The sequence below is a fragment of the Acomys minous genome (genome assembly GCF_964271855.1).
Source record: "Acomys minous genome assembly, chromosome: 11".
NCBI classification, from domain to species: Eukaryota; Metazoa; Chordata; class Mammalia; order Rodentia; family Muridae; genus Acomys; species Acomys minous.
Window position 1 is genome coordinate 53976843 of NC_140492.1, and position 22146 is coordinate 53998988.

The 22146-nt window shown below is 41.1% G+C and overlaps 1 protein-coding gene across 6 annotated transcripts in view; it reads right to left on the reverse strand.

Annotated features, from left to right (window-relative positions):
* GSK3B (glycogen synthase kinase 3 beta) overlaps positions 1-22146 on the reverse strand; it is a 144436-nt gene that overhangs the window by 89195 nt on the left and 33095 nt on the right. For 2 of the 6 annotated variants that reach the window (XM_084800610.1, XM_084800606.1), the window contains exons 1-2: positions 10262-10404; positions 9186-9379 (exon numbers count right to left, since the gene is read on the reverse strand). In XM_084800610.1, coding sequence (XP_084656736.1) covers positions 9186-9379; positions 10262-10352 — 285 coding nt within the window. In that variant the 5' untranslated portion in view covers positions 10353-10404. Of the gene's footprint in view, positions 1-9185; positions 9380-10261; positions 10406-22146 lie in introns of those variants that run through there. The other 4 variants (XM_084800609.1, XM_084800607.1, XR_014782878.1 and 1 more) reach the window with 3 other exon arrangements.

Genomic DNA, 22146 nt, shown 5'->3' on the forward strand with positions numbered 1-22146 from the left:
TTCCTCTTTTGAAAATTCTGTTTACTTCCATGCATACTCCCCAGCTCTTTTGAAATGGGCTTTTTCTACCTAGTCCTGGCTATCCTGAAACTCACAGAGATCTGCCTGCCTCTGTCTTTCCAGTACTGAGATTAAAGGCGTGTGCCACCAAATCCAGTCTCCATTCCCCAATTTTTATTTTTACTTATTTTTATTTAATTTTATTTTATTTTGTTTTTTTCGAGACAAGGTTTCTCTGGGTAGCCTTGGCTGTCCTGGACTTACTTTGTAGACCAGGCTGGCCTCGAACTCACAGCGATCCACCTGCCTCTGCTTCCTGAGTGCTGGGATTAAAGGTGTGTGCCACCACCGCCTGGTCCTTTATTTCTATTTTTTAAAGAAAATCTATTTTATTTTTGTTTTTGTTTTTTAAGATTTATTAAAAAAATAAAATTAAATTAAATTTTTAAAAAAGGGTGTTCTGCCTGCAGGTCAGAAGAAGACACCAGATCTCATTATAGATGGTTGTGAGCCACCATGTGGTAGCTGGGAATTAAACTCAGGACCTCTGGATGGCCAGTCAGTGCTCTTAACCTCTGAGCCATCTTTCTAGTCCCATGTCCCAATTTTTAATTGGATTTTCTTAATATTTAGTTTTTGGCTTATTCTAAACACAAGCCCCTGGTCTGGAGAGATGGCTCAGTGGTTAAGAGTACTGATTGCTTTCCCAGAGGACCTGGGTTCAATTCCCAGCACCCACATGGCAGCTCACAATTGTCTGTAACTCTAAGAGCTGACACCCTCACACTGACACACATGCAGGCAAAACACCAACACGCACATAAAATAAAAATAAACAAAATTATTAGACAGAAGCCCTGTCAGATTAGAGTTAGTAAAAAGTCACAACTACCCCCGGGAGGCTGAAGAGAAAACTAGCTTTGAATTCTTCACTTCCTGCCTGCATATGCTTTATCTCCTTCATCTGTCTCATAGCTCCAGCTGAGACTTCAAGCACTTTATTAAACAGAAGGAGAGGGGATTAGCTGATTTCAGTGGAAATGCTCTGAGCTCTTTTCTATGTAGTATGATACTGGCTGTGGGCTTACTGTATATTTTCTTTATTATGTTGCTCTATCCCCCATCTCTGTTTCTCCAGGACTGATCCTGAAAGGATGTTGGATCCTGTCCAAGCTCCTTTGGAGGCTGTGTAGTGGGTTATGTTTACTGACTTACGTATGCTGAACCATGCCTGGACTTCTGGCATGAAGCAGGCTTGATCACGGCCTAATCTGTTTATGCTGCTGACTTCAGTTTCTATGGTGGACTGAGTAAGAACGGTCCCTATAAGCTCATATATGTGAATATTCAGTCAGTCTGGAGTGACTATTTGAAAGGTCTATAATAAGAACTAAGAGACACAGCCTTCCTGGACTGGGTGTGACACTGCTGGAGGAAGTGTGTCACTGGGGGTGGGGGCTCAAGCCAGGCCAGGCCCAGGAGCTCTGTCTTCTGCCGCCATGGATCAGACTGTAGAGCTCTCAGCTGCTTCTCCATCACTGTGTCTGCTGGCATCCCACCATGTGCTCTACCACGATCACAATGGGCTAACCTCGGAACACTCCAAATTAAAAGCTTTCTTTTGTAAGAGTTGCCTTGGTCATGGTATATCTTCACAACAGAACAGTGGCTAAAACAGAAGTTGGTACCAAGGATGGGGTATTTGTTAGGATTCGGCTTCAGTCTGACTACTTGTGATGTCATTGCTTACCTGCCACGGTGGCGTGGCCCTGCCCGGGGTCATATAAAAGAACAGACCCTCCTGGAGGTCTCTCACCCCCCGCCTTGTACTTTCTCTCTCTTCCTCTTTTCTCTCTTTCTGGGGTACCTCTCCCCGCTTTCCTTCTCCCCACATGCTCACTTAATAAACCACATATAATATCTATTGCCTGCCATCTTATTTTCTTTTTATTAATCATAACAGTATTGCTATGAGAGGTCAGATCGCACTGTTTGCTGGGGAATGTGGAAGTCTTAGGACTTTACTAGAAATGCTTAATGGGTACCCTAGTAGGAGCACGGAACGCGATGCTGAGGGCAACCTGAACTGTGGAGGCCTAGCTCAAGATACTTCAGAGGGAGAAATCCTAGTAAGCGGCCTAGAGGACATTCTTGGGGTTGCTTTCTGCCCTTGTCCTAAAACTCTGCCTAAGACTAATGTGAAGAGACAGCCTAGTGTTGATTCTCTTTTCTGGTTGTTAGTAATCACTCTTACACAGAAAAGGATGAAGCTGGGCTAAGAGATACAAAATGTACAGGGTGAGGGGGGAAAGAGCATCAGGAAAGGTGAAGTTGATGCTTAAAGCAAAGCCTGATTCTCAATGAATAAAGGGAGTGGTGTCCTCAGGGCAAGGCCCCACCCAGCTAAGCCTCCAGCTTGTGAAAAGCACAAGCAGTCAAAGAAAGCATCCCACAGAGAGCTGATGCTGCACTACTGAGTGAGGGGCAAAGTCCCAGCCTGTCACGCAGCAGCTTCGGCCTCATGAGTCTAGCTTTAGAGTCAAGGGTACAGGAATGGGGTTGTGGAATCTCCCTCCATATCTAAGGAAAGCCACTGAGGCCAGGCGTGGGTCAGCGGCATGCCTGCATGGAGGCCCAGAGAGGCTACTGCATGAGGCTGTGAGGACGAACCCTAGAATTGTGTTGGAGACCCCAAGATCACGGAAATGCCAGTCACAGGACACCTGCCAAGGCCACCTACTAACAGAATGTGGAACTAGCCTGTGGAGAGAAGTGACTGCAAGGAGCTGGAGGCTGAACAGTGCTCTGACATCAGGCATGGAGACTGCCCCGCTGTTTTGCAGTTTTGCTTTGGTCCAGTATTTATTCACTATGCATCCTTTCCTCCCTTCTGGAATGGTGATGTATATTCTGAACCACTGTGATCTTCCAGTATAGCTATAATTAAGGTGATAGTTAAGGGATTGCCGTGAGACAGAGGAGACCAAAGTTTAGACTTTGTTTATTAAACAGTCTTGAGACTGTGGTAGACTATGGGTACTTTTGAAGTGGGACTGAATGCATTTTTTACATTATGATATGGCTATAAGCCTATGGGGACCAGGGAGTAGAATGTGGTACTTTAAATGATAATGGCCTCCAGGGAGTGATGCTATTTGAAAGGATTATGAGGATTGGGAGGTGTGGCTTTACTGAAGGAAATTTGTCACTGGGGTTGGGCTCTATCTTCCTGCTGCCTGCAGATCCTGATATAGGACTCTCAGATGCTCCTCCAGCACCGTGCCTGCCTGTGTGCTGCTGTGCTCCCCACCATGAAGATAGTAAACCCAACCTCAAGATTTGTCACTGTCCCTCAATTAGACATCACTGTTTGAGATTAAAGGTGTGAACTGTATTCCAGCCAGAGGGATTAAAAGTGTGTCCTGCCTATATTCCAGCTTGAGGGATTAAGCCTGTACCCAGCCAGAGAGGTGTGCTCAGGGTGTGTCTGCATTCCAGCCGAATCGCACAGACCTAAGTCTTTGGATGTGATCTCTTGCCAGCGTAGCCATGTTGCTACGTAAAACTTCCTCCTCTACAATGACTAATTTGAGTAACACTGGCATTACTTTGTCTTCTTTGAAGGTCTGGTAGTTCTTCTGGCCCTGATCTTTTCTTACTAAGGAGAATTTTAATTGCTGCTACTATCTCACTGGTTGTTTGGAGCTGTTTAAATTATACTGCACTTTGGTCATCTAGAAATCTATCCATTTCTTTTATATTTTTTTAATTTAGTAAAATATAGATTTTTAAAGTGCATCCTTTTAACTCTCCAAATTTTCTTAGCATCTTTTATGTTTTCATCTTATTTCAGCCTTGGTTTTGATTATCTCTTTGCATGTGTTATTTGCTCTTATTCTGCAAGGGCCTTTAGATGTATTATTAAGTTATTAATCTGAGCTCTCTCAGTTTTTGATGCAGGCATTGATATAAACTTTCCTTTTAGGACTGTCACCATCATGTTCCACAGATTTTAGTATGCTGTTTTCATTTTTGTTCAATTCTTGGATTTTTAAATTTCCTTCTTGATTTCTCCTTTGATTCAATTATTGTTCAGTAGTTTTAAAATATCTGTTGCTTTAGATCTAATAACTATTTTTAATGAGGTTGAATTTTTATGTGTTTAGTGAATATTTAGAATTATAGTACTCTTTTGGTGGAGTTTCCTTATCTCTTTTGATTATTTTGAGGTCAACTGTCAAATATTAGAATACCTATACATACTTGGTTTTTTTTTTAAAGTTTTAAAGTTTTTTAAAGGCTTAGAATACCTTTTTCTATGCCTTTACCCTAAAGTGTCAGTTATTGATAGTGATGTGTTTATTGGAAGCATTAAAAATATATTTTCTAAACCAATCTATTAATCTGTGCCATTTTATTGGGAAAACAGTCCACTAATATTGAGAGTTATTACTGAAAGATGTGCTATTAATTCCTACCATTTTGCTGCTTCTGTGTTGTTTCCTTAGACCTCTTTGATTATCTGTCCTTGTACTGTCTGTTTATTCCGTGTGCCCTCTGAATGTTCTTTTTTTTTCTCCAAGATTTATTTATTCATGTATTTTGTGTATGAGTGCTCAGTCTCCATGCACACCAGAAGAGGCAATCAGATCCCATTGCAGATGGCTGTGAGCCACCATGTGGTTGCTGGGAATTGAACTCAGGACCTCTTAAAGAGCAATTAAGAACCACTGAGCCATCTCTCCAGGCCCCTCGGGGTGTTCTTACCCTTCTCTTTGGATTGAAGTATTCCTTCCAGCATCATTTGTAGCATGGTGTAGTAGTCATAAATTCCTTTAATCATAGAAAAAAATCTCCTTTGTCCTTCAAATTTAGTGGGTAGTTTTGTTAGGTATAATAGTTTGGGGTGGTAGTTGTGCCCTTGAGAGTTTGGAATAATCTCTCCCAGACATTCTGACTTTAAATGTTTCTGTCAAAAGCCTCAGATGTTATTCTGATGGTACTGTTTTTTTTTTGTTTGTTTTTTTTTGTTACTTGATCTTGTTCCTTGAATCTTCCAATGCCTTTTATTCTGCATTCTTAATGCTTTACCTATGACTGGACGAGTTTCTTCTCTAATCCTGTCTATTTAGTGTTCCATCTGTCTCTTGTACCTAGGATGAACATTTCTTCCTCTAAGTTTGAGACTTCTGATTTTACTGAAAATATTCTCTATGCCTTCACTGTGACACTTTTCTAAATCTGAAGTACTTTGTTAGAGTTACATTTTTTTTCTTCAAATCACCATCCATCTTCTAGTACACCCTGGTATGATGTGCAGGAGTGACAGGACCTTTATTGAAGGCTCCGGGCACTATCACTAGTCCTTTAAGTTCTGCTACCATGTGCCTGAACAGGCACCATCCAAAGATCATGGCATGTCCTTTGCTAAACCTCTCCTCAGCTGCTCTTTGGTATATCTCTCCAAATCTAGTTGTTCTATCTTGAGTAAGCTCTGGCGAGCCCAAGGTTGAGTACAACAGATTTGGAAAGCTGATATGCAGGAGCTATGTGGCTCTGTAGGGCTCTAGGGCGCTTGGGCTGGGATACAGGAGGCCTGTGCTACCTGTATGCAGTTTGTGGCTCTACAAGCTTTATCCTGCAGTTTTTCTTACATGTATCTTGTAGCTTCCAGTTAATAAACAGACATTTCTATAAGTCAATGAACATTTTTATGTAGGACGTAAACACTTTATCAATTTGAACAGCAAAGAGATTTTCTGTATGACTTAAATTGCCTGAAAATGAGGATTACCATATTTTAAAAGTATAACAAAGAGGTAAGAATTTTTTTTAAAGGGGAAGAAAAGAAACCAAAAACCCCAAGTAAGCAGCAGCATGTAATTCAAAATCCCTAATACTAGATATTATTTCTCCTTATCCTTCAAAATACATTATGCATAGGGCAGTACTGATTTTACATGCACTATTTTCCCTTTATTCCAGCCACAAGAGAAACCAAACTGGATACTTGAAACCCATGACTTGTTGCAAAGGAGAACTAAAATTAATAGTTAATGAAACTAAGATCACTAATTTAAAGTGTAGCTTACAGATAACTCAAATTGTAAAAGCCAGGTTCAAACACTAAAAATCACTTTTCAAGACTGCCTTAATATTAAGGGACTCCTACATCAATCAGGTAACTAGCTGAAGTTTACCCCACACCATGGGCACTCCCCACCAAGTAATGTGTCATGGTACTATGGGAGGGGTAGGGAAAGGGGATATTCAGATTTCAGGTTAAATATTATTAAAATAAAGCTTGTTATATGAGAAATTACTTTAAAAGCCCCGGTGATCACTACATTAGGGATAATTATTCTTGCTTTTCTTTTTCTCTACGGTATTACCCCTCATCCTATTTTTGCACTGAAACAAATTGCTTCTCAAAACCACTACTAGCAAAGGCTAACTGGTTTATTTATTTATTTATTTATCTATCTAGTTTTTCCTCTGGTCATACCTAATTATTTAATACAGTCTTAGGCAGCAGTTATGTAAATCCTTCATGTTACATGATAAATTCTTAAATTGTAAGAGAAATTATTGTTATTGTTATTACTACTACTACTACTACTATTATTATTATATATACAAAAATAAATTGGTCAACAAAACAAATTTTAATTTTGGCTTCTACTATCTGTGTAGTTACAGAGGAAAACAAAGAGTAAATTCCACAGAGGAAAGGGTGAGTTAGTGTGAAGCATTTGAGCTGAGTGATACAACCTACCACTGTTTAGTATATAGGGAATTAAAACGAAAAAAAAGTATATAATAGCAAAACCAAAAAACTATGCAGGTATAAACTTACCAAGGAAGAATAGACCCTGTAAGAAAAACTGAAAGACACAAAAAGGAGACTAAAACAAATCGGTATTTTCTATTCTTATGCAATTCAATATGTGAAACACCAGAGCTTAAAGAAATCCAATTAAAAATTCCAAGAGAGGGAGAGCTTAGCTATAAGAGAGGGAGAGCTTAGCTATAAGAGAGGGAGAGCTTAGCTATAAGAGAGGGAGAGCTTAGCTATAAGCCCACAGTGTCCCAAGTTCAGCAAGAAGCATCAAGAACACAAGTAAGCATCCTAGTCCCCTGGGAGTCATCATCCTCCAGCCAACCTAGCTCTAGAAAATCATTTCTCCTTTTTTATATAGGCAAAAAGGTTGGAATAATAGATCACAGATGCTACTTCTACATCAGCCAGGCTTTATGAAATACTCAGGCCCTTCCTTAAGCTACTAAGTTCCTAGCATAGCAGCTCCAAGGCAGGGTGGTGCAATAGTATTAGCTTTCTAAATTATGGCCCATTTAGCACTTGCACTAACCTGCACAGTGAGGTATCATTTCTCCTCTATCAAATTAGCAAAAAGCAAAAGCAAATCAAGTTTGCAGGCAAACCCATGGGAAAATAAACAATTATTTATTACTCAAGAGAATGTGCATTGGCAAGGCCCTCATGAGGTAGAACTTAGCACAAACCACATAGATTTTCAATCTGCAGCCACCTTCTCTCTGTCCTGACATCAGCCCTCCTCTAGGAGGGAGGAGATCTGCACGACAAGACAACGCACAGCCAGGTCTGTTGCCAGCATTGAACCACTGCTATCAGAATCTTGTCATCAGGATAATACAAAAATGTGTTTAAAAAGGAAAAATGTACACTCATTACTTGCAGTTGCTATGGTCAGTTATAAAATTAAAGGTAATCCACCTTAATAAATTTGAATATAAACTATTACCAAAGGCAGGGGAGGTGGTTCAATGGGTAAAGAACCTTCCCAAGAAAGCCAACTGTCTAAATCCCACCCTAGGACCCACAAGTTGGAAGGAGGGAACTGATCCCAACAATGTGTCCTCCAACTCTATGTGTGGGGCATGTATGCCCCACAATAAATAAATGTAATTACAAACTTAAAGCTCACCCAAAATTAGTTATTTAAATACTAATGGTAAATAAAAATTACTAGTCTTAAGAAAAATCTCATACATGTAATATAAATTTATCAAACATCTCCAGATATGTTTAGAAAGTTCATTAAAGGTCTACTTTTTAAAAATTACAAAATTTTATCCTCAAAAATTCAATGGAGCAGAGCTGGAGAGATGGCTCAAAGGTTAAGAGCACTGGCTACTCTCCCAAAGGTCCTGAGTTCAATTCCCAGCAACCATATGGTGGCTCACAATCATCTATAATGAGATCTGGCGCTCACCTCTAGTGTGTACACTGTATACATCATAAATAAATTTTTTAAAAATTTCAATGGAAAAGCCAGCATGGTGGCACATGCCTTTCATCCCAGCACTTGAGAGGAAGAGACCAGCCTGGTCTACAAAGAGAATTCCAGAATTGCTAGGGCTACACAGAGAAATCCTGTCTTGAAAAACCAAACCAAAAACAAAAACAAAAAAGAAAGAAAGAAAAACAAAGCAAAACAAAAAAACAATGGAGCAGTAGGTCGGGAGGCAGAGGCAGGTGGATGTCTGTGTGTTTAGCCCAGCCTGGTCTACAGGCCAAATTCCATAACAGCCACGGGACACAGAGAAACCCTGCCTTGAAAAACTAAACATCAATGGAGCTGACAAGATAGCTCAGTAGGTAAAGATGCCTGCTGCCAGGCCTAGCAATCCCCAGGTCTCACCTAAAGGAAGAACAGAGTCCTACAATAAGTGCAATGCAACGAGAAAGAAGTATAAAAGCTACAGAGTTAAGTATTCTTTTCTCCAACTGGTAACTTTTATATACTTTCACCCCAATCTAGCAGCTGTCTGCTGAAGATATGACAGATTTAACAAGATAGTAAAACAAGAAAGAAAGAGGAAGTATAGTGTAACAAAAAACAAACAAATAAATCAGGAAAAATAAGTCCAAAGCAGCTGTGGTCTGTCGCCTGCCTGTAAGCGCAGCCCTAAGGAGGGAGGCTGAGCCACAGGAAGACCATGAGTGTCAGAGCGATCTGGGCTGTCTAGTGACACGGGAAAGGGTAGGGAAGGGAAGAAGGGGAAGAGGAGAGATAGGAAAGGGAAAGGAGGAGGAGAGGGGACAAAAAAGGAAGGGATACGGCCAGGAGGTTACAAGTGATATGATTAAAATAAATAAATATATATATATATAGCAATGAAGACAAATGAAACACCATTACCTTAAATCGTTTGTCCTGCAGAACTTTCTTGATGGCAACCAGTTCTCCTGAATCACAAAGTTTGGCTTGATATACCACACCAAATGATCCATTTCCAATGACTTTAGTGTCTGTGTAACTGACTTCCTGTGGCCTGTCAGGACCCTGTCCAGGAGTTGCCACCACTGTGGTCACCTTGCTGCCATCTTTATCTCCTATAGGAAGAGAGGGATTAAAATGAGAACTGATTACAAGTATGCAAAACAAAACAAAACAAACCTACCAACACATATAAAGTAAATCTATCCTTTACTTAAATATGTATCAGTTTAGCATGAAATAGTTTCCAATTACAAGCAATTTAACCCACCATTTATTTAGTCATTCTAGTTAAGTCTACTCTGCTTCATTTAAATATGCAGCATCATTTGCTGGAAGCAACCGGCTATAATGTAAATATACTATTCTCATACTACAAATAATGGTGCTGGGAAGAAGAGGTTTAGAGGAAAAGTGACTAACAGAGGACTATGGGAAGGGGAATATGGTCAAAAGTGTGGGAAACTGGAAGAATAAATAACTCTTAAACACTACTAATGGGAAGCCAGGTGTCACGGCTTGTGCCTAGAATCAAGCCAAGGCTATCAGAAGCGCAATGCCACTCTGGGCACACAGTGAGAGTTTATTTATTGTAAGTAAATGCATCATACATACATGTATGTATGTATGAATGTGAAATTCAAGTGGCCCCAAGCCAAAGGACAAATGGTGGGCTCCCTCGGGGTCTAACTTCAGTCAGTCTAACTTATCTTTAAGGCCATTTACTTGAAAACAAAATAAATGTACCTAAAATTGTGTAAGTACACCAACTCCAAATGACTTTTCTGCCTTTTGGAAAGTAAGGCTTTGAGTTTCTGCTTTTACCTTATTCCCTCTTAACAACAAATCAGTATAATACCTTTGAGAAAACAATCACATAAGGAAAAAAACTTTAATTTGGGGATAACATGTAAAACAGACACAATGAAACCCATTCTGAACCGAGCCGTGTGTGGCTTACCGACACACTCTCATCTCATTTACAGACCTTTCCTTACCTTTTTGCGTTGCCTCATCCTTAACAGCAATCCTTAACGGGTCCTTCAAGCTCAAACCAAATTCCCATTTGGCTAGGCAGTCTACAGTCATCTCTGAATTCCAAACTATCCTAGGCTACCTATGGTTGCCAAGGGCTTTAAGCTATCCTTTCAGTGACTTCACAATACACATAAGTTGTAGAAAGCAGAGTCATCTTGAAGTGACAACTGCCGCTCACTCTGCTCTGCTCTTTCCTAACAAATCTAACACCAACCCAATACAAGGTATAAGAATATATGTATATAATGTAAGTTCTTTATCTTTTTTTTTCTCTTCCATTATGAGACTTTTATTTATTTTAAGGTGCTAACTGAACTCATACTAATCTAATAAAAAAGAAACAACTCTCCCAGGCATTTCTCCATCAATACTAGTTGCTTGGTACCGAAGATGTTGGTAGCACACAGTGACTGACAGGCATATCCATTTAACACAGACAAAAGCCAATATGCAATGTCTGGAGATCAACGTTTCCTTAAATGATATCTTTCGTATCAGATACAAAACAATGACAACATATTATGAGCGACATCTAAATATGACAGCCAAGTGATTTACAGGCAGTCTGCACTAGGTCTTTCATTTCAAGGCAAAATACTCAAAAACATTATTTAATGTGAATTACAAATTAGCACAGTATCATCTGTTGAAAGACACATCAATAACACAATGTTAATTTAAACATTATTATGTATATTTTGAATGCATACAAACAGCGGCAGAAGCCAACACCTATACTGCAGTCCTTGGAGCTCTTAAATGCTCTCTTAAATCATAACTTTTAGTAAAATAAACCAGATGTTTTCTAAAACCTGCTTTAATTCTAAGTTACCATGTTCCCACCTTCAAAAATCTGACTGTGCTCCTTTTAATTACAATTTTTCAGTTGGCTGTAAATTTTATCTTCTGTGCCCCCTCCCATCTTAGTTTTCTTGTCTTTTCTTTTTGTTACTTTGTTTTGGTTTTGTCGTTGTTGTTGTTGTTTTTGAGACAAGATCTCTCTACATAGCCCTTGCTATCCTGGAACTCACTATATATACAAAGATAGCCTGGAACTCAAGAGCTCTACCCGCCTCTGCCTCCTGAGTGCTGGGATAAAGGTGTGCACCACCACATCCAGATGCTTTTTTTAAAGACAGACTCACAGTCTTTTGAAATTAAACTCTAAATAACAGGATGCAGGGCAGTGAGATGCAGAAAAATTAAAATACAAAGTACTGAATACATTTTATTATCTAATTATTTCAAGAAATAAGCTGATATGATTTCCTAAAATCTTTCCTCCATAGCATGGAAGTTTAAAGACATGTTGTCAAGAACCCTGAACTAATAATTCGTTAAACAAGTCTGCTTTCCAAAGCTAAGAGGTCTAACTCACACAAAGCATTCCTACTTTAAAGTAGAAAGTATGTATGAGTGGTTGCTGGGCTCACAGTACAGAGAAAAAGTATGTCTTCCTACCGTATGAAGACATTCTGACACAGAAAACAAGAAACTACGCTTTGAACTGGCTCCTGTAAGACATGCCTACCACAGTGGCTCCTTCCTTGCCCACGTGCCTCCTCGGAACCACCCTCTCTTTCAGGAGACTGAGCACACACTGTTTAAGACAACCAGCACAACCCTGGGATTCAACACCTTTTTCATTGCCAATCTTGAGGAAAGTGGAAAAACTCAGCAGGCTCTATCTGTGCCTGCTCAGGTTGGGGTGGGTGGGTGGAGCGTGTGCATGGGAGCACGGGTCTCACTGTGTGCTCTGACTGGCCTCACATGCCTTAGATGGACCAGGAGTCCTTGGACTCAGAGATCCACCTGCCTCTGCCCCAAGAGCTATGTCACCTCCCAAGACTCTTGGGCCTTTCACCTTTGAGCTGTGACTACTTCAGACAATGACCAATCCTTCTAGAAATGAGAAGATTTACTCTATTTTCTCTCAGGCATTTAGAAAAACCTCAGCAAACTCTTGTGAGCCTAATCTCTGCAACTGCGATGTGTCTGGAACACCGTAGCAGCAATGGCTCTTGGGCTATCCATAACAACTCAAGAATCCTAGAATTTTTATTCCAAAATCAAGCTTTCTGACTGCTTCATTTACAGTTTAACTTCAAGAGTATGAATCTGTCTTCAGAAATGAGAGAGGTGTGGTGGCAAAGCACTTGATCCCAGCACTCAGGAGGCAGAGGCAGGTAGATCTGAGTTCCACGCCATCTTTGTATGTAACTGTGAGTTCCAGGATAGCTAGCGCTGTGCAGAGAGAGACACTGTCTCAAAAAAATCAACAACAACAACAAAGGAAATGTAATGAGAAAGATAAGAAAACTATGATTTTTTTTCCTGAAGCAAATGAAGATAGAATTTACAGCCAATTGAAAGTTGTAATTAAGACAGATGAACAGAGACTTCTGATGATGAAATGACAGAGCTAAAGAAGACAACAAAGTAATACCAGGGCAAGTTGACAGATATTACTGCACTTAGTGACTCCTGTGCTCAGGAAGCATGTCACCAGTGGACCTGGAATCAGCCGGCTTGGCAATAAAGCAGCAACTATAGAAAATAGTGTTTTCTCAGAAAACTTCCTCCTTCATTGTTTCACATATTTTAATACTTAAAAATAAAAACATACTAAGCCTCCTATGCAAATAAAAAGTGAGAAAGACTAACGCTTATAAACTTGAGCACACTGCCTCATGTCACCCTTCCTGCACTGTATAACCTAACTGCTGCCTAAAGGCTGATTTCACTGCTTCCCCACTCCATAAACAGAGAGAGCCTGTGAAGAGCACAGGCTCGAGAGGCGGAGAGTGCTGTGATACAGAACATCTTCACACTTCCCGCACCGACTACTTACGATGACTGGGAAAAGGCATTTACAAAGACAGTTTGGCATCATTAGGTCCTGAAACTTCCCAAAGAACATGAAAAAATAAAAATCTCAAACACTAGATTCTGTGACATCCAAATAATTTAACCTTCACCACTACAAGTTAGATTGCTTTGTACCATGATAGAACACCACAACACACAAACCAAAATCCTCATGAAAAACTAAAACTCATAATAAATCTGTCACATTAAGGGAAAAAAAACCACTTTGTCTAATACTAAATTTCTTAGAAGAAGGCCTAACAACTCTAGCACTAGTTACATGACATAAACCATAAATAAAATTTGTCTTTAAAAACTGTCACCATCTTTCGGGTAGCAAAACAGTGGCAATTACGTAGCACAGCTCCAAGCCCTCCCCTGGGTTCCTCTCTAACAATTATGATCTGCTCAAATGGCACAACACTTCCTGCTATAATTCGAACAATGGAAAGGTGTATCCCCATGTAAGAGGCTTGCCAGGCAATGGCGCACGCCTTTAATCCTAGCGCAGAGGTAGGAGGATCCGAGTTTGAGGCCAGCCGGGTCTATAGAGTGAGTTCCAGGACACAAAGAAACCCTGTCTCAAAAAACCACACACACACACACACACACACACACACACACACACACACACACAGAGAGAGAGGGGGGGGGAGGGGAGGGGGAGATATGCATAAAATAAGAGAAACGTAAACTTTTCTTTCAAACCAAAAATCTTAAAAAGCTGATTTTAGACAGATACTATTACCCTTCAGCTCTGTGGGGAGCTCACAGCCCAGGTTACAGGCTACCATTACAGAGTCAGGGCACAGGAGCCTGGCGCAGAGAAATGAGCCGCAGGCGGGCCGTGTTCAGTCACTTTCTCCACTCATACACTCTAAAATCTCAAGTTTAGGGAACAGGACAACCTGCAGCGGGTGGGTCTGCTCCCCTCAATTAACATAACCCCACAGATTCATCTGAAGGCTCATCTCTCAGATAATGCTAAGGTCTGTCAAGTTGACAATACTACATCAACATACGTCGACCATTCTGTACTATGTATTTATGCAAGGCAGTGTTCTCAGCATTGATCATCACAAAATCAAAATAGTCATCAACTGTGAAAAACTGATGAAGGGATATAGCTCAGCGCTTACCTCAAATGTTCAATCCCTAGTACTGCAAACTTAAATTCTGAAGGTACTCTATATTGTGTAGTATCAAATATTGACTGATTTAATTATTTACATAAATATTTATCTCCTTACTACGCAAATTTAATTTTGTCTTTAATAAGTATAAAGTTATACCTATAAAGAATGTTCTGAAATATATTTTACTTACTAGCAGTCAATGTATGCTGTAATAGGTTATATTTATTTTAGAATTTTGTTTTATTTTATTTTATTGAGACAAGGTTTCTCTGGATAGTACAGCCTTGGCTGTCCTGGACTCAGTTTGTAAACCAGACTGACCTCAAAGCAATCTGCCTGCCTCTGCCTCCCTGAATGCTGGTGTTAAAGGCGTGCGCCGCCAAGCCTGGCTAGTTTAAAATTCTAGGATGTCATTATTTTCTGTGTGTCCGTGCACTCAGGCTTTTGGGGATAGTTTCCCATCACTGTGGGATCCAGGATTTGAACTCGCATGCTAAGGCTTGTGCAGGAAGCATCCTCACCCACTCAGCTATCTGGCTGGTGCACTCTACACCTACTTCAGATACCAATACACCTGACGTTGCACAAAATTTTTCAAACAAAAAGGGGCCACAAGCCGGGCATGGTGGCGCATGCCGGTAATTCCAGCACTTGGGAGGCAGAGGCAGGTGGATCGTTCTGAGTTCAAGGCCAGCCTGGTCCACAAAGCGAGTCCAGGGCAGCCAAGATAACACAAAGAAACCCTGTCTCTAAAAACTTAAAGACAAGAAACAAAAAGAGGCCACAAGAAGAAAAAGTTTAAGAAGCCCTGAGACTCTGCAATCATCACCACCTAGACCAGACGGGACTAGATGGACTGTGTGACTGGCACAAAAAAAGACAAGGTCATAACTGGCATAAGCACAAACCATTTCTTGTGATTGATGAAAGCACCCCTCTCTGCCTATGTATGAGTGCTATTTAGCTCACTTTTTGAGGCAACTAATAGACACACCTATGTTGCCTCCCATAACTGCAACATTAGGCTCAATAGAAAGAGTTTCTTGAGTGGGCTTTCCTTGCCTGCTTCTGGTAGAGCAGACTGCTCTAGTAGACGAAGAGCACAGCCAGTGGCATGAAGACAGGACAGAGGCCACAGCAGCCCTGGCAGTAACCCCAGAGTGCAGCAATAGGTACACAACACTACAGAGGCCGCAGTCTCCAGCTGTTTTGACAACTGCAGAGGAAGTGGATCCACTGGCTGAATTACAAAACCAAGGAAAGCCTGCCCCTGCCTTGACATGCAGCAGAGACATGGAGCTGCCATACTGCAGAGCAGTGACAGACAGCAGAGGGAGACCTAAACAGTCAGTCAGCAAGCAAAGCTTCAAGTGCAGTCAAGTGGCCGGGTGCGTCTAGTTAACAGAGAGGTGCGCTATAAAACAGGTTATGGCCAACAGCGGCAGAAGCAGCAACAGGAGGGAGAAGCGAGGAGACTACCTCCCTAGCAGTGGCAGCCATGACGGTATAACCCAAAATCTAGGTCCATAAGCTGCAAGGCCAACTGTCATGAAAGGCCGAGGAATTCTTTAGGCACCATAACAGCTTTGTAAAGCTAACTGTCCCAGCAGATAGGACTACACAGGAGCTACAGAACACTAGAGGGCGCTACCTGCTCTGGTTGTGCTTGCCTGCGGCCACTGCCTAGCAAACACATAGGCATAAAAGTACCTGAGAGCTTCTCGGACTGCAGCCAGCTGCAAGGTAACACCAAGTTCTGAAGCGTACAATCTACTGCGGCATGTCTGGAGCACGGGAGGGCGCTACTTCAGTGGCTTCTCCCCAGGAATGCTAACCACTAAGTAGTTTGCTGGATTTTTGGTTGGTTGGTTGGTTGGTTTTTAATGGCACACTGTACACTGGGTGCTTAATAAATTACATTCTTTGAAGTCTGACTTATTGAGCAGAAAAAACAATATCCTCCTTCTCCACTGCGCTCTTTCACCTCTGTCTGGGGCCTCCTGCAGCGCTTATCACGGCGTTCTATACTTAGTAGAAATACTGGCCCCTCGCTTAACTAAGCGCTCTTAGGAAAACAAGGTTATCTTGATCATTTCCCTCCTGCTTATAATTAGCACAGGATTTAGCACAATGAAAGTGCTCGACAAATGTTTGCCACAGGGTTAGCAGACTGCTCAGGCAGTGGACCTGCTAGAATCTGAGGACTGGCCATACTTCACGGCAAACCTAACAACTTCACGGCAAACCTAACAGTGCTTTTCCTTTTTTCTCTGCTTAACCCCAAATCCCAGGGTTAAAGCGCACAAACGCCTTCACAACAGTGAGATCTAAGGCAGGACTTACTGGCACCAGGGCAGTGTTTGCCTCATGTGTGTTTATCACAGACAGATGTGTTAGTTTCCTAATTCTCTTCAGTGGACGCACAGCTCCCCAGGTCCAAAACCTGTGTGCAGTCAAACTAAAACCCTGTTATTTCACTAAGACTCTGGTAACAGAATTTACTAGCTACCCAAAATTTTACTTGGAAACTGCTATACTTGTTTTGAACAAGTTTTAATTAAAATATTCTTATCTTCTCTTCAACCAATATCTCAAGAAAAGTAAGAATGAACTGCACTAATTTAACAATTTGATCTCAAGTATTATTTTACTAAAAACAAACAAACAAACCACAGAATCAAGCATATTTTTTATTTCTCCTAGAGTCTATAAATTAGAATAGAATCAAACCAAACCCAAAATGTATACATACTGGAAATGATCTACATCACACTTGAAGTAACAACACCATAGACTTCTGAACCAAGTTTTGACCGATAGATCCTGAGAGACTGCATGGTATGCACAAGGCACTGAGACGTTAAGAGTTTGGACGACATTTAAACAACTTTTAATGTGCTTACCAAACTTCCCAATTTTGAGAAGCAAAAAGTAGAAGTACTTTCTCTGTTAAAGAAGCTATTTTTCCAGATTACCACACTACACATGGAAAGGATCCATTCTAAGTGCTTACATTGAAAATAATAATAATTACTTTAAGATCTATGATTCGGAATGAGAGTTTCTTGCTCAGTCACAAGTCCAAAAGAAAGCCAGAAAAAAGTCTTTAAAAACTGGTGGCTCTACCTCCAGCGCATCGTTGAGCACAGCACCAGAACTAACTCTAACGCTTCACGGTGGGTTAGGTCTGCTGGGACCTAGCAGGCAGCCTCTTCACCCCAAATACCTAGCCTCTGACAACACAAGAACACAGCGCAGCAGCTCACTCAATCCTGCCTCCTGCTGACACACACCAAAGATACCCCAACTTCTTTCCCATGGTACATCACCCAAGTTAGGTTTATTCCTACACACATTTTAAAGTGGAAACTTATTAGGCTAAAAATTGTTGTTAGGCATTGCTGGAAGCAGTGTTTGTGTCCTCTAGGACTACTGCTTATTTTACTAATCACTATGCAACAACTGAAGTCCATTGTGGGAAGCAACAATCACGCTCATCAACGTTTCTTGGAATGACCTCATTTCAAACCCACACTGCAGAATGTAAAGCTCACCTAAGTGAAAAAGAAAAAACTCCACAGCTGCCAGTATACTGTAGACAAGTAATCATGCTAGACTTAAAAAGATATGACAAATACACAACTAAACTATCAAACGACCTTCTGTCCAATCATGGCCATCACATACCAACACAATAAGCAATGTTTATGCAGCACTTTATAGCTTGAAAGGGGTGTTATTGGGGGCTGGAGAGATGGCTTAGTGGTTAAGAGCTCTGTTTTTCCAGAAGACCGGTGTTCAAATCCCAGCGCCCACATGGCAGCTGACAACTGTCTGTAGCCCTAGAATCTGACACCCTCACATAGATATATATGCAGGCAAAACCACCAATGCACATAAAAAAATTTAAAAAGCGTGATATCATAGATATCTGACATAAACCAAAACATAATCCTAGAAGGGAGATAAAGCTGATTTGAACCCAGGGAAGAGAGTATTAAAGCTAAAAAACTAACTGGATTATATAGTAAGAACAGAAACTAAACCCTGGTCCTCCAGTTCACAAGTTCTGCACACTGTTGAGTGCACACAAAGCAGGGAGTGAGCATTGTCACGTATAGGCCAAATAAACCCAAGAAAACGCAGTCCAATGGAAGCACACATTTTGAGTCAAGTCCTCACACCTATTAATGTGAGTGTCAGAACAACTTTTAAAATACAACAGCTTCATTTTGCCTGATATATAAATCTGCTTTATAGATTCATGAATCATTGAAAATGAGTAAAAGGTGAGCCAGAATTTCCCTAAGCAAAACATCAAGTCAGTGAGTTGATAGCAGACGTTTAAGCAAATTTATCAGCATACAAAGTAATTATCAACTGCCTTACACCAGTTGTTCTCTTGCAAGACTAGAAAGGACATGAATGGCTGGAAAGTAGGGACACGGAAAGTGAAGGGCGGCTCTCACTAGATCACACGGTAGTTCTGATGTAAATATAATACGGTGCTTCTTATGAATTCAACAGTGTAAGTTTGCTTACAGGTAAGCTATTAAATAAAAATGCCTTTAGTTTATAAACTACTTTGATACCTTTGATGTCAAATTGTTCAAATAAAAGCGGTAGGGAGGCACTTCCTATCTGAAGAGACTCCAAGGCCATTCAGCGGCAGTTACCGAGCACCAGGACTGCAGCCCCAGCCTGGCATCGCCACACTCCTGCAGCTGCAGCCACTCACGTGCACTCCGGCCCGCTCCAGTCAGCTTGCAACATTTGTGTATCAGTTAACCCAATTGCAGGCAATTTTTCAAACACATCTCAGGTTACTCTATCTTGCAATGTTCTTTCAAATCTTACTTAGACAAAACAAAACGCCGAAACCTTCTGTTCTCCCCTCCCAGGTTTCATTCCAAACCTCAAGCTCTAGAATCAACCTCAGGCACAGGTAGTGAGAGAAGCACAGGTGCTCCTGCGCCAGCACCACACAAAGCGGAGGTGACGTGCTGCAAGCGTGCACAAAGCCCTACCCACTTCCCACAACTCTCCACTTCCAAAGGCCCTTGTCTACTAGCTATTTGTCCCTATAAATACACAAATATTTGTAGTAACCACTGCTCAGCTATTAAGCCTTTATACGACAGCCTAGGAAACTAAGTTTTATTTTATAAATTTATAAAATGTCTTAAGGAAGAATATAGTCTAATTTCCAGAGCAACTAATAAAGTTGTCTTTTTCTTTTTTGCTTCTAAAGCTTCCTAAAGATAAACACACCTAAGATATTAAAACTGAAATTTTAAAATTTACAACAAAGACAAAGTACTACTTAATAGCTTTATAGGAACCTATGTAAGTATGAAAAATAACCAGATAACAAGAGCATGGCCACTAACTTCATTTCTGGAGGAGACACCATACATAAAATAAAATCACCTTTCCTAAACATTTCCCCAAATATCCTAATCTTTCTGATGGATCCTTTGATTATGCTTGTGTATACTTGTTAAATGAATTGGAATTCTCATCTAAAGATCCATTGCAGTATTTCAAACGTGGCTGGCTACGGTTGCACATGCCTTTAATCACAGCACTCAGGAGGCAGAGGCAGGTGGATCTGTGTGTATTCAGCCTGATCTGCAAAGTGAGTCCATGACAGCCAGAGCTACACAGAGACAGGGCTACCGTGTCTCAAAAAAACAAAAACAAACAAACCTTGCTTAACATCTCAAACCCATGAGAAGCCGTCAAAGTCTACTGTCGAAGGAAGGGAATGGCCGACAATGTCAGGTCACAGAGCTAAGCCACTCAGTGTCTCTCCTCATAAAGCTGAGATACAAGAGCTGCTCTTGGGTCCTTGGTAAATACAAACGGCATGGCCCTACTCTTACTTGCCTGACAAGTGTGGCCGATCTTGCGAGTGGGTCCTGAAGGAACTAGGACACCCCTAAGAACATCCTCACACTGCTCACTCACTACTTCAAATGTCAGAAAATGCGAGGCGTAAGGGTAGGAAACCATTTCACCCGTGGATGGCCCAAATGTCCCTAATTTTCCTCTTTTCAGGTATTTTTGTCATCTCCAGCCAGAAATTTCAGCTTGACTTAAAGTCAAGAAGTGAAGAGCTCCTAATTAAACAAAAATCAATGTACCAAGCTACATTTAGAAACAACGACAAGGAGTGAAATCAAAACACATACGCTGTTCTAACCTTAAAAAGCCACCTAGGCTGAGGAAGTAAGGTCTACATTCATTCCGCAGCGTCACTTTCCCCTGAGAACTGCCTTTTACAGTCTTCAATATGTCCACTAAAGTGTGGCAGGAAAGGGACGGGGAAATGAACTACGAGCTTCCTGTACCTTCACTGCTTCACCCCTGTCCCCGTAAACTGTGAGGCCACCCACTTTCCAGGTCACTGAACTAAACTGAGAGAAGAAACAAAAATCCAGCAAAGAATGTGCCCCTGAGCGTGAAGTCATCTTGAAGACTTTTCTTTCCTCACTACTAGACCTCAAGGGACACAAGAGTGAATTAAAAGCAGCCATATTCATAAAGGTCAAAGGCCCTGAATAAGAAAACAAGGAATCAGTGAGAAGTCACTGACAGGCACTGTATTAAACTAAAGACATCGGGCAAAACAGCTCACTTTAAGCCATGTAGAAAGTTTGGTAGGTAGGTTGGGGGGGGGGGGTATTGTTTAAGACACAAACATACTACAGAAAAAAATGCAAAGGGCCAGGTGTGGTGTGCCCCTTTAATTCCAGCATTTAGGAGGCAGAGGCAGGCAGATTCTGTGAACTCGAGGCCACACTGGTCTACAAAGGGAGACTAGGACAGCCAAGACTACACAGAGAACCCGTCTCAAAAAAACAAACAAACAAAAAAAAAAAACCAAAAACAACAACAAAGCAAAACAAAACAAAAGATGCAAACGCCAAACTAAAAGCTGTAATTAAAATCAGGGTGTGGTAGTACACACCTGCAGTTCTGTGCACTTGGCAGTTCAATACTAGCTTTGGTTACATGGTGAGACTCCATCTTAAAAACAAAACAAAACAAAACAAAACAAAAAACCTACAGATGGAAGAAAACACAAGAAGCAAAAAGAAAAAGAAAAAAAAAAAAGAAAGGCAAAATAGTAAAATAACAAGTGAAAAGAGAAAATTGTTTTCGGTGCCTATATCAGACAGTTGTTGCTACAGTAACAAACTGCCACTAGCTGGATGGCTTACAAAACAAAAACATTCTCTTAGTGGTGGAAACCAGAAATTCAAAGTTGCAACACCAGTAGAGCTGCAGTGGCCAAAGAAACCCCTGTTTCTCCTAGTAAAAGTCCACTCTGCCTCCTCAGTTAATCTTTCCTGTCCGCTCTCTTCTGTGCTAAGGATAACCATCCCAATGTATCATCTAAGATGACCTTACTTCAAAAGGTTCTTAAATTAAGAACAAAAACTCCCTTTGCAGATAAGGTATCCTCAAAAGCTGCAGGAGCCAGGCGTGGTGGCGCACGCCTTTAATCCCAGCACTCAGGAGGCAGAGGCAGGTGGATCTCTGTAATTTCGAGGCCAGCCTGGTCTACAAAGTCAGTCCAGGATGGTCAAGGCTACACAGAGAAACCCTGTCTCAAAAAACAAAACAAAACAACAAAAAAGCTGCAGGAATGACATGAATATTGTTCCTAATATTTGAGCTGCACCCCCCGCCCCCCTTGAAGTTCTAAATCCCAACAGATTGATATCAGGCTGTAGGGCCACTGGTGGGTAATGAAACTCAGACGAGGTCATGCGATCTCTCTCTGCCATGTGAGGACACAGTGAGAAGCTATCTACCCTCAAAGGGTCAAAGAA